The sequence below is a fragment of the Panicum virgatum genome, chromosome 9K (genome assembly GCF_016808335.1).
Source record: "Panicum virgatum strain AP13 chromosome 9K, P.virgatum_v5, whole genome shotgun sequence".
NCBI lineage: Eukaryota > Viridiplantae > Streptophyta > Magnoliopsida > Poales > Poaceae > Panicum > Panicum virgatum.
In genome coordinates, this window is record NC_053144.1 from 36,164,124 (window position 1) to 36,177,473 (window position 13,350).

A 13,350-nucleotide genomic window follows, 5' to 3' on the forward strand; every position below is an offset into this window, starting at 1 on the left:
AACCCGTTGCTACAAAAAGAGTGTGGCTATTGTTGCAATGGACCCGTTCCTGAAAATACATTTCTAGGAGTGTGTGATGGTGTCACCCATCCTGGAAATGGCTACCATTTTTAGAGGTGGGTGACATCATCACCCGCCTTTGAAAATGTATTTTTAGGGGCGGGTGATGGCATGAACCGCCCCTGCAAATGGTCGTACGCAAAAAATTTCATAACTTTTTCATATGCTCTCGGATGAAGTTAAACTTTATATCAAAATTGCAGAGAATGATGAGATTTAAAACTTTGTAGTTGATAACTTTTTTATTTAAGGTAATTTCATGGTCAAAAAATATTATAATTTCTAAAATAGACTATATAGTATCTCATATAACTCAAATCATACTTTAAGATTTTCACAATCTTAACCTTTATATACACTGAAATATTTCATATATTTTTATTTCTATAGTTTACAATAATCGTAGTGTAGAAGTTTTATTTTTTGATTTGTTTTGTTATATGTAAAGATGTAAATAAATTTTCGAATAAAATAGAAAAATATTTTTAGAGCTGGGTGGTGGCGTCTAGTTTACAATAACCGTAGTGTAGAACTTTTACTTTTTTATTTGTTTTGTTATATGTAAAGATGTAAATAAATTTTTAGATAAAATTGAAAAATATCTCCTAGAAACAGATTTGTAGGGGGATCATGGTGTCACCGGCCCCTACAAGTCAATTTCAGAGTTAATCTATAAAACTTATAAAGTTAGTCTCCACTAAGAGTCATTTACTTTGATTTCTCTGCAACCACGTTAAGCCACATCATTTCAATTAGTATTGTTTATTGGATCTCAGCAACTAGCATAATCTCTACCGTCCATACAAAAGATGCATCATTAATAGATGAACATGAAACATTTACTCTGTCATGCATCAGGGGCACTTTGTTGGCCACTACCGCTGAGCACTAAGTCTCTCAGAGTCTCCACCATACGATCAAGATTAAAGAGGCTAACTGTACAGCTCCTTGAGCTTGCACATGTATACATCATAAACATTTGCCTATGCCGGGGGTGTCAGACTCCATCTCCATCCCATGGTGCGTGTGTAGCTTCCGCTGTTGGACGCCAAGTTGTAGGCGGCGAACGCGACGTGACCGTCAGCCAAGAACTGGCAGAGGATCTTCAGCACCACGCCGCTGGCCTATGCAAGCTGGAAGATGAGGTCCATGTTGCTGGTGGTTTGCTTTTTTTCTTTTCTCAATACAAGATTTACTTTGCTCTGACTTTGCTAATCTTAGTCCCACAAATTTTCTTATCTTTTCCTTTAAAAAGAAATTTTCTTATCTTTCTGCCCTACCGTAAATTGCTGGAAGAAACAAAAATCACTCTAATTTGTAGGTGGATTACCATACTAGCATCAGATCTGAGTTCATCTTAGAAATGATGATGCTCAAAAGGTGTAAAAAATATTCACTTTTGCTTCTGCCACACGGAAAATAAAATCGTCCAAAATAGAGAACGTGTTTCACCAACTTTAGGAGAAAGGATTTATCAAAAAAAAAAACTTTAGGAGAGAGAATTCTAGAGGCCAATTAGTGACAAGTTTTTGTTATTCAAAAATCCACCATTTCATATATTTCAACAAATCTTGATCCGTATAATACTACATGCCCTTCATTGTATATTATCTATTTTTTTATATCTTTTAGTCATATTTTATCAAAAAAAATCGCTCAAATCCCACAGCAACACGCGGGGAATCACCTAGTATAAAAAATAGCATACTCCATAGAAAGATAATATAAAAAATAGCATACTCCATAGGAAGATACGCGCGAGACTTGAGATAGGCGGTTCGAATCTCAGGTGATGCAAGTGGTGGATACTTCATCAAAAAAAAATTGTAGCTCAACACTACAGGGCTAGGGGGTGGTGCCTGGTTGGCTAGAATATTTTTTCTTTTTTATGTTGCTGTTTTTTATTTTTTTATTTTCAAGACATGGATTTCTAGGGGCGGGTCAGCCTGGATCCACCCTTAAAATAGCATCTTTAGTTGCGAGAACTAGAGGCAGATACTGCACTCACCCCTAAAAAAGATGACAAAGCTCAAACAAACAAGTATTCAAAAGTATTTGAAGCGAAGCGAGTAACAAAGGTTATCACGAAAGACAAAACGCACTTGATTCTTAATAGATCTCAACTACTACGTTCTCATCATAAATAAGTGACTTTTCTGCTTGAATTCAACTAATATTTCAAACTTTGATTATGAATTACTTTATATATGTTGAATTGCTTTTGCTATCCTTTTCCCATGTTCCACACACCACTCCATTGTGCTCAAGGATGTGACTTGCCATTCTTGTTGGTCCCTTCTTTATCAAGTTTATCCGTGGAACCATCTCAGTTCTCGCTGGTTGTTTATTGTGCTTGATTCGGATGTCATGCTGCGGTTGAATTAGATACTTTCAGCACTGGCAAGCACAGTAAAATAGTGCCGAGAAGCGATTACCCTAAACAAGACTCTTTGGAGCAGATCCGCAGAGATTTGGCATGGCACGCGCGCGGTGAGCCGTGAGCACGACCTGCACCTGCTGGCTGCTGCAGTGCAAGAGATCCAGGTTGATATGTGCTCGGACAGGTCAGTCAGTAACATCAGCAGCAGCAGTACAGGAGGACAGCGCCATCGGGATTCAAATGGAGAAAGCAGGGGCCGCAGACACGAGACAACGCACGTGACGGGCCATCTCATCTCATCTCATCCCAAAGATTCACTCGGGCGGGCAGCCTTTGCGAAGCCGGCGCCCCCTTCGTCGGCAACTTACTACACCTCACTAAACTAAACTATTCTCTGTTCCTGCAGTAGATGGATGACCGTTGTCCGGATCCAAAGTTGCCAAGAAACAAGTACTAGCAGTAGCTTTCTTAGAATTCGTTAAAATCAAGCATCTAAAGGCTAAAACTAAGTTTCTTTTATCACTATTGTACACCCTTGAAGTAACGGGTCCATTTTCCTGCTGACGAGCAAGCAAAAGGCACAGCATCACGGCATATATTCCTCCAGTTCACCTCAGTTCAGTTCAGTTCAGTTCAGGCTACACCTCAAAAGCACTAGCATCCTTTTTTATGCTAATGTTTCAAACAAAAATGGTGGCAGTGGCAAGCTTTCTTTATTATGCTAATAATGTCTTCTTTTCTATTAAGCTAGTTTGTAAAGTTGTCTTAAATCGCACCTTTTATGAGAAGTACAAAAAGATTCGCCTTATAGCTGATAAGCAAAAGGCACAGTATCGATTCAGTTGGCTTCGGTTTAGCTACATTAAAAAAACTTCTTCGTTTTCTTTTTTTTTCTTTTTGGTTCGTTAAGGGTTCAGAAGCTCTTTGCAGCATCTTCAGCAGATTATTCATCTTTCTTCCCAATACCATAAACTGTTTGTTTATAATTATAGGCGCTACAGAAGATTACCCATCCAATCTCCATTACCACAAGTTTTTTGGTGATCACTAAAAAACACTTCCATTTTGCTTAAATGATGAAGAGAATTCATGTCTCTACCCTATCCTCCGATAATTGGGTCTTAGTAGCCTGTTTCAGCAACGATTACAAAAAAATGCAAAAGTACTACAAGAAGCTGTTTGAAACAAAAACACAGGTAATACATGTTCTCCATATGATCCATTTTTTATGAGCCAGTACCAACTACCAAGACACTTGTAAACAATTCCAAGTGGAATACTTCATTCCACTCGTATTAATACCCTCACCTAAACAAAAATTTAAATCTCAAGACAACAATCATTAAAAAGACAAGTAGTCTAATGGCACCGGCCAAACGCATTAGCTTACTGCCAACTACAAGGGCACCTCAATTACAGCAACATGGGAGTGAGTAACACGAAAAAAAAAAGAAATTGATGTAGTACATCACCATGACCAATGCCTTTGTCTACAGAAGCAGCAGTTCTTCACCACTGTGGCCCTACCAGCCTCAGACTCCATTAGAAACCAGAGGCTTCCATCCATCCAAGCACATCGCGTGATCTGCTCACAGCCACAATTGCATCGCCAGGACAGCTACACATGCTGCCGCAGCTGCCTTTGTCCATCTCCACCAACCCTAGCAACAGCAAGCACAAGCACAGAGACAAGGGGCAACACCTCAGCAGATGAGAAAAACTTGGGGCAAAGTTCCAATAGGAAGGACATCGGGCAGATAGGCTACTGGAGAATTGCTCTCTCATGATTACAGGGTATCTCTGATTGATCGCTCATATTCATTCTCTGGCTGGTCGTAACAGAATATGCAAAATCTCAGATTACTGTTTTGAAGCCAAGTTTTCAATCACACAATTACGGTTGCAAGTGGGGCGGGTTGCGGCTGCCCGCCCCACGTCCGCACCAGCCCGCATGCCGCCGCAAGTCTTTTGCGGGTTTTGCGGCAACCCACGTCACCGGCCGCGTGCCCCTGCGAGCCTTGAGCTATCTGTTCGGCCCCCGCACATCAAAACCTGTTGCTGGGTGCAAGGCTTGCTTGCTTGCTTGCACATGAAGCTCTGGACTCTAAAGTATGGAGAAGCTCTGGACCATGAATCTCATCTATGTCTTGTGGAGTCTGTCGCAGTGAATATTGTGCTCGAGCGAGGAAGTGCTGATGCCAACGAGGTGCTGGACTTGGTTTTCATGGCCGACGCGTGGATTTGATGCAGTCACCGCATGTGCCCTTCATGCTATACAGAGACCTTCACCTACATTAGATCGAGCAGAGCTCCTCTTGTAGCTCTCAACGAGGTAGGTGATCTCTGTTCGTAAGCAAGCATTCTAATGGCGGCGGCGATCCTGAACGAGATTCCCACCGGAACGGCGGAGGTGCTCCTGACTGGAGCCACGTCTGAGCTCAGCAGGGCCATAATCACTCTGTAACACTGAAAGAAGAGGGTCTACGTTCGATTACGCTTTGATTAGCTGGTCGTCGCGGAGTAATAGAGGCGGTGGATGCACTGAGTTTTTTTAACACTCAGGTGTTAATCCATTGTAGTTAAAAAATTAATCACGGCCATTAGTTCAAACTTTTGCGACAAAGCAACAAATCAAAACTACTCCTGTCAGCCTAGGCGGGACCGGTCTGACCGGTAGGAGCAACCGGAACATGAGTTAATCGTTTTTGGGGCCCACAACATTTAAACCACTCTCTCACTCCCTCCCTCACCAACTCCCTCATTCCCGTGCTCAGCTCACCTGCTGAGCTCTCTCCCTCTCATTTTTCTTTCCCAAACCCTAATCTCCAAATCCTTCCTCTCCATTTGATTCCAAGGCCTAGAACGGATCAAATCGGCGTCGGGAAGCTTCATCTCCTCGATTCCTTCCCTAGTGTGCAGTGGATTCAAGCTCTCCAGGGGGAAAGACTCACTCAAAGTATTTTTGTTTGGTTTGGATCGATCTCCTTTTCTAGATGATCTTAGGTGATTTTCTCTTGTCAAAAATGTCCAAATGTATCCCTGAACTAGTCCCTAGAAGGGTTTCAACTTTGATGGGTCGGTTGTGGCGTAGCAAAGATTTCAGTTCTTGGAGCTAGGTCTAGGCAGGACCGGTCTGACCGGTCGGAGGGACCGGTCTGACCGGTATCGTGATTGGGTTGAGAGTGACCGGTTTGACCGGTATGGGGCACCGGTCTAACTGGTGTGGCAGTGGCTGAGAGAGGTTAATAAGGGGTTGCTAATGTAAATAGTTAGAAATTAATTGGGTTATTGATTACTTATAATTTTTGCAAATCATGCATTCATTCTCTCATATCATATGCATATGCACACGTGTAGCAGCCGCGGCGGAGGAGATTGTATACGAGGTGGATGTGGAGCCACAGGAGCCGCAGGGGCAAGCCCCGCAGCAGGAGGTCCGTGGGGAGTCGGCCCAAGGCCCATCTCACCCTAGCACTGAGCAGCAGACTCAAGGCAAGCCCCGGTGCATGTCCTACTATTTTAAATTATGAAGCACTATATATATGCTTATTACTTGTGCATTATGTTTCAGGAATTGTTTGAAACCTTAGTTGCATGATCTCTAGGTTTTCCCGGGCCTTATACTAGTATGGACAGGTCATTAGCACTGCTATGCTTAATAGGGCTTGATAGAAGTCGCGAGATATATGATGTATTTATATTATATTATATGAGTTGCTATTTTTAAAATGAAAGGAAGTGGAATGTGAGACCGGGCGGGGAAAGTGTAGATCCGTCTGTGTCGGTTAAGGACCGTCCGTTGTCTGGCCCTGCTGATCATGTTTGAATTGTACTAACCGCATGCCGGGAGTAGGAGGTAGTCGAAACCGGTAAGCCGAGTACTGCTTTGCTTCGAAAGTACATAACTTCTACCCACCCCTTAGGGCGAGTCGAGTGGCCGCGGAGAATTGGGATGCATGAGTTTACTTTTGGTGGTCTCTCGTAGGGCTCGGCTGACTATATGCAGGTGGGGCGATTCTGTAGTTCGAGGCGGGGAGGGGAATGGTTGGCATGTATAGTCCGACGGGGCAAATGCGTGCCGTGTTGGTTAGGTCCACCTTGCAAGGTTAAATCGGATCGATTCGCCGTCAGTCGCTCTCGGTTATGAGCACCTTGATCGCAACACCGCATCGTAGTAATGTTTTATGGAATTTAAGCGATGGTTGAAACACTAGTTGATGATTTAAATATTGCTATGGTTGAAACACTAGTTGATGATTTAAATATATAGAATTTGGAGCTAAAAGTGGGAAAAAATAAGAATTCACTGTAGAAGCTTTTTTCTGCAAAAGAACCACCAGCTAAATGCCTTGCATGCCTAGGTATGTGGGCTAAGTATACCCACTGGTCGGGTAAGTCTTGCGGAGTATTAGTTGCTCAGGGTTGTTGCCACCCGAAAATCTATTTCAGGGCACCCAGACGTCGACTTCTGCCCCTGCTGTATCAAGTTCATCCGCCGGGATGCAGAGGGGTGGGAGGTGGTGGAGCGAGACCCCTAGGCTAGAGGGTTGGCGGGTTGCACACCCGTGGGCTGAGTGTGCAGCCCCTCTATTTTGCTGGTACCGGTCTGACCGGTGTCTATGTGGAAATCTCCATGCAGACCGGTCTGACCGGTTGAGAGAACCGGTCTGATCTGTTGTGTAAAGGCTGAGCACTAGTGTAGTGTAGGTTCGTTTCTGTTTGAACTGGGCCTCTCTATTGTAAAGTTGAAAATGGTGTGATCTATGTCAATTATGTAAACTATTTGTGTATTCGAACCCAATTTATAAAACTCGTTGATTATTATCGTATGTCACCTCCTTGTATTTTCAAGTTTTTATTGTGCATGTACTATCTGCGCCCGCCTTTGCGTGGGACTACCGGTGTTGTTTTAATCGGGCCGTGGGTTGAGAAAGGACCGTCAAATTAAACCATTAAGATAATATGCTCGATGTGTTCAAATGACGGTCATTACACTTAATTTAGAGTTTTAATTTGGCGATTCTGTCACAATTTTGGCGGCCGTTGCGGCGCCGTTGGGTACCGCGACCACAGCCGCGTGGCCCGCTTCAATGACGCGGGTTCGCGACACGGGTTGAGCGGGTTCGCAGTGCGGGTTGAGCCGGTGGGTTTGCGGCAGAACCCGCCCCACTTGCATCCCTACACAGTACACACAATGTTAGACACTTGTGGAATGTTCCTTCATGTCATTCTCTAGTGCTACGTGAAGCATTAGCCATGACGCGATCTTTTCAAATTTGCTCAAATTTTTTTTCTTACAACAATAGTATTGCACTAAACGAAGTGAATATCATCCTAATGCAAGAAACTTTCCAATGAATACAAAATTAGCCTTTCTTAAAATGTTTCATCATACCGAAACAAACATGAATCATGTCAAAACTATGATTAGCGAAGAACAGAGTATAGCGAAACAGAGCTTACCATTGTCACCCTGCCGGCAGCCGAGATGCTGTAGTACCCGCCGTTGTCCGATCCGTAGCCGTGGCCATTGTACACGCCACCGCCCGCAATAACGCCGCCGCCGCCGGAGGAGGTGTTGTTGTCCTGCGGCAGGCGGTAGGAGAGCTCGTACGCCGGCGTGCCGTCGGGCTTGAAGAGCCCGTAGTTGCGCTCGGAGGTCGGCCCGGGCTTCATGTTCTCGTTGAAGAGCGCGAACATGTAGACGCGCAGCGGCACCGACGGCCGCAGCGGCGTTCCCTTCCCCTGGGCCACGAGCCGCATCACGTTGCCGTTGTACCTCGCGGCGTTCTGCGGCGTGGCGCCGGTCTCGTTGGCATCGCCCGCCGACGGCCACCCGGTCTCGGACACGCGCACCTCCACGGCCCGCGCCGCTGCGCTGTTGGCCGCCCCGATAGCGTGGTACACGGCGTCCACCTGCGCGGCGAGCATGTTGGTGTAGTGCAGCCCGGAGCCCGGGTCGGCGACGCCGGCGTGGCCGGGCTCCAGCAGCGCGTACTCGAGCTCCACGCCGGTGGGCTCCTCGGCGTAGGCGAAGTAGGGGTACGCATTGACGAGGAACGGCGAGCCGGCGCGCGCGTGGAAGTCGAGGATGGGGCAGAGTACCGGGAGGAGGTCCTTGCGGAAGTAGGCCGACGAGGGCGGGTACGACGTCGCCAGCACGCCGAGGTTGTGCGCGGTGGTGACGGCGATCTGCTTGTCGAGGCCGGCCTGCGCGAGCGCGTCGTGGAGGCACTGCATCGCCGGGAGGAGGTACCTGGACAGCGAGGAGCTGTTGGCGCCGGTGAGCACCTCGTTGCCGACGGTGAGGAAGGCGATCTTGGTGGCCGGAAGCGCGGGGGCAATGTTGGAGCGGACCCAGGACGCGGCGCCGGTGGGGGTGGAGCCCGCCGCGAGACACTCGTCCGGGACGCCAACGGCGAGCTCGACGCCCGTGTTGGCGAAGGCGCGGATGGTGGCGGGGTCGGCGTCGTAGAGGCGGACGCGGCCGACGCCGAGGGAGGCGACGATCCGCGGCACGGAGGTGGCCGGCGGGAGGTTGTTGCCAACGCGGCCGTAGCTGATGCCCAGCATCGCCGAGGACGTGGCCTCCGGGGTGGACGGGAGCAGGAGGAGCAGGGCAGGCAGGAGAGGGAGGAGCGCCGCCATTGCGCGTGAGGGCATTGCGAGAGAGGCAGGGAGGAGCTCGAGCTTTAGCTTGAGCAGGTGGCTTGGTTGGAGCGAGTGGGCGAGTGGGGAGAGCGAGAGCGTGCGAGTGAGCTGGAGGGATTTGGCTTGGAGCGTTTTTTTTTTCTTCGAGTGGAGCCGTGGAGGAGGCAATAGAGTCTGACTAGTCGTAAAACATCATCGTTTGTGGGCCACCCACTCTGTTTTTTCGGGCTAGAGCCGGACAAATTACACAGCGTCTTTTTTATTTTTATATTTTTCGAAAACATTTTTTACAGAAATATATTTTCAATATCACAATTTACAGTTTTGTACCCCTACCGCCCGGCAGGGGGGCGGCAGGGGGCCTGCCGCTCATCAGCCGGGCGGCAGGCCCCCTGCCGCCACTCCACTGGGCGGCAGGCTCCCCCAACAAATTGCTATAGCCATTAGATGTGTTTTAGATATGGATACAAATAAAAACCATTAGTAAAGAACATGAATATGAAAAGTATAAGTTAGCAATTCACACACATACGCAAATGAGAACGAAATAGGTGATGTATGAGAACGAAATAAGTATAACATGATGACATGTCCATAACAAAAATACAGAAACAGCTAAAAGCACATCCTAACCACCCCGGCCACCCCGGCCATGTCGACCTCTTTTACGCTGAGCGTGGACGTGGTCTGTAGAGTAGGTATGTCGCTCTGGAGGCTCTACGTCTCTACCTGGACGTCCGGTGGGCACAGGTGTCTGGAAGGTAGTATCGGCCTGCGGGTTAGGTGTAGAAAATAACCGACTCCAATCTTCGAAGTTCGCCTCAAAGGTATCCTGTGTGGGCCCTATACAGTAGCAATTAAGATATCTTAATCATCGTCTTATAAGTCATATATTTTGGTATATATTCATCATACGTACCTGGTGGTGGAAGGTGTTTGTCTCAGGCCTCCATCTATCAACTAGAGCCGTCAGTAGGGACATTTCCAGCTGTACTGAACCACTCTCAGCAAAACGACCTATAGTAAGAAGAACAGCCTCACTCAACCTGAAAAATAGAACGATCAAAGGTAAGTACATTATGTACGAAACGTATACGAAACAAACGTATTTTTAAAAACATAATCCGACGACATATCACCTGGGCACCCATCGTGGGTCAACTGGAATAAACTCCGCTGGTGGACGTGGACGCAGCACGTTAAGTTTCACGCGCTGAATCACTGCAAGAAAGGACCGGTGCGACGAGTCTATGACTCCGTCAAGTAGAGCTGGCGTATCTCCGGCCATACCTAACACAAAAAAAGTTTTCTGCATTTTCTACAATTTTTCTGCATTTTTCTACAATTTATCTTCAATTTTCATAAACTTTTCTAACATTTTCTTGCATTTCCTACAATTTTTGTACAATATATTTTTCTAAATATATTTTTCTAATATTTTCTAAAGTTTTCTGCATTTTCTACAATTTATCTTAAATTTTCATAAACTTTTCTAACATTTTCGTGCATTTCCTACAATTTTTTACAATATATTTTTATAAATATATTTTTCTAACATTCCCAGTGGAGTGGCGGCAGGGGGCCTGCCGCCCGGCAGGGGGCGGCAGGGCTCCCGCCAAGGGCGTCCGCGCAAATAATTTTTTTTTAAATTACATATAAGTCCCTGCCGCCCCGCTGATGGGCGGCAGGCCCCTGCCGCCCCCCTGCCGGGCGGTAGGGGTACAAAACTGTAAATTGTGATATTGGAAATATATTTCTGTAAAAAATGTTTTCGAAAAATATAAAAATAAAAAAGACTCAATTACAATCGTAATGCCATTTTGATCAGTGGGCTTACATCCTAAACAATTGGGCCTGATTGGGGGCAAACAGGCAGGTTGAGTGGGCCTTCAACTTTTTGATTGGAGAAGTTTGGTGATGTTGCCGATTAGAGCATCTCCAAGAACTTTTGTATCTATTAATAGCTAAAATTCTGATATAGCTATTATGTAAAATGAAATAGCTAGCGAAAAAGGGATGAAATCCAACAGTTTCTCCAAAATCTAAAAAGAAATTGCTAGCGCTCAGCGCTAGGCAAAGATGCCTAGCGGCACCTCTTGTATAGAAAACGAGGATAGAAGACGAGGTAGATAGAGTTTCTGTTGGATAGAGGTTTTTGTCTTCTTTTTTTTTTAAAAAACTCATCCAAGATACAAGAGCTCTTGAAGATACTGTTATGCTGGTCATTTGGACTAGCCGGTTCAGATGGGGCTTCGACCTCAAGCCGTCTTGCAGATGGGTCTTTGGTTTGGTAAGTGAAGTCAGTGATGGAGCAGTTGGAAAAGTTCTAATAAACTAATAAAGGAGTGGTAGGCGTTAGATTCTGTTTAGTTCCCAAAAATTTTCCTAAAGTACATGTCACATTGAATCTTCACACACATGTATGGAACATTAAATGTATTTGAAAAAAATAACCAATGACACAGTCTAACTGATTACCACGAGATGAATTTTTAAGTCTAATTAATTTATGATTGGACATTATTTGTCAAGTAATAACGAAATGTGCTACAATATCAAAACCCAAACTTTTTCACCAACTACTCAAGTAAATTTTGTTTTCTGATTTAGTCGATCTTTTAACCTTAATGTCTATGAAACCGAAAATTTGATTGACAGACCAACCAAAATCAGTCAAATCATGATTGATAAAAATGAGTAAATAATGATCGAGAATCTATTGGTTGACCAATTAAACTCACTTCGCTTATGTTTTGGTGACGTTGACTTTCTCGTTCCGACTTCACGTACACCTGGGGTCAACTAAAACTTTAAGCAGAGGTTTTGGCAACCTGTATTCTCTTTGTGTAGTGCCTACCTAGATCAAGTTCTTAATTCAGCATATATATATTTGTATTTTCTTATATTTATTTTAGAAACTAATGACGCTATTCTTTTAATGATATGTGATGTAATCGTTAATAGGATGATGACTATGGTGGCTTCTTCAATCTTATGATCTACACATCGATTTATTAGAGATAACATAAGGGGTACAGGGTTCGGTGCACATATTCATATAGGTGACATGTACTCATAGTGTTAAGTGTCCCTATCTAAATTATGTTTTTTAAAAAGTATTTTGGATTTACAAAACATTACAAATTCTTCCATTAATTTGATCAAACAAAAAGAAATGACAACACAAACAACTGTAGCGTTAAAATAGACCATAATAGGACAAACCATTAACAAAAAAGGATTACAAGAAGATATTAATGGTACGACAATATAAGATTATTTTGATATGAGGTAAATCTTAACAATACAAGAAATGCATGCATCATGAATAATTCGTTTCACCTCACACATTTCTTGGACATACACACAAAATTGCCAACTAGTTTATGTCTAGTAAGGCTAATTTCACTGGAAGTGTTATCAGAGTGTCATAGGCATTAATTTTGCTAACATGACAGCATCATTATGAAGAGAGATGAGTTGGAGTGTCATAGAATGTGAGAAGAATGATGACACTCCTCCAGCTCGATTACCTAGTTTACTGTCTTGGTAACTGTGTTGATGACACTCCCATTGAGACTGGCCTCACCGCCTCATCGACACAGTTACCTAGACTATAGTATTAAGAACTGTCAGTAGAGTGTTATGGTGATGACACTCCTCTCACATTTCATGATATTTCTCTTTTCTCTCTCCTCATAGTATTGCTACATGTTAGTAAATTTAATATCCATGACACTGAGATTGCCCTAAATAAATCCGCACAAAATTCCACATACATGATGCATACATATATGCTGCATGGTTGCACGCATGTTCCGCTGCACAAATGTCGAGCTAGTTTTACAGGTTAGTAAGAAAAACTCTGTTAAAACTTGTCATGTCCACAGACCTCCAGTGCTCACTACTGCTTGTCTGCTCCAACTATGGTGCCATTGCTGCGCCAAATGCCAGGCAAACCCCAAGCTGATAATCAGCAGTGGCAGTGGCAGTGGCTGTCAGCCCGTATGCACGCATAGTTATGAGATGATGGCCATATCTACCATATCCACGTTACACTCGTCTCATGGGCCACCCTTCAACAGAAAAAAAATATCAATCGACGGGAGGATGCCCTTCAACAGAAAAATTCGACTGACGGAAAAGAACAGTTTTACTCGAGTGATGTTTAGGAATTTGTCGCTTAAGCATAATGTGATCCCCACGTCTTCGTATAACATGTCTCCAATCTATCAGCAACATTATGTCACTTGACCAGA

At 44.6% G+C, this 13,350-nt stretch overlaps 1 protein-coding gene across 2 annotated transcripts; it reads right to left on the reverse strand.

Moving 5' to 3' along the window:
* Positions 1–3,618: 3,618 nt before the first annotated feature.
* On the reverse strand, positions 3,619–9,222 carry LOC120651303 (glucan endo-1,3-beta-glucosidase 11-like). 2 transcript variants are annotated; one of them, XM_039928766.1, is made up of 2 exons: positions 7,904–9,215; positions 3,619–4,101 (listed from the first exon to the last, which is right to left on the reverse strand). In XM_039928766.1, exons 1-2 carry the CDS (start codon positions 9,101–9,103, stop codon positions 4,030–4,032), a joined length of 1,272 nt encoding a protein of 423 aa, XP_039784700.1. In that variant the 5' UTR covers positions 9,104–9,215; the 3' UTR covers positions 3,619–4,029. The 2 variants fall into 2 exon arrangements, with proteins under 2 accessions (XP_039784700.1, XP_039784699.1); XM_039928765.1 differs by lacking the exon at positions 3,619–4,101 and adding an exon at positions 7,385–7,618 and having other exon boundaries at positions 7,904–9,222.
* Positions 9,223–13,350: the final 4,128 nt, after the last annotated feature.

What these genes read in the sequence shown, in the direction of transcription:
- LOC120651303 (XM_039928765.1), bottom strand. Translation starts at nt 9,103, where the DNA reads ATGCCCTCACGCGCAATGGCGGCGCTCCTCCCTCTCCTGCCTGCCCTG. An exon ending in CTGCCGGCAGGGTGACAATG is followed by an intron (nt 7,619 to 7,903) that starts GTAAGCTCTGTT and finishes TGTACTGTGTAG; the next exon opens with GGATGCAAGTGGGGCGGGTT.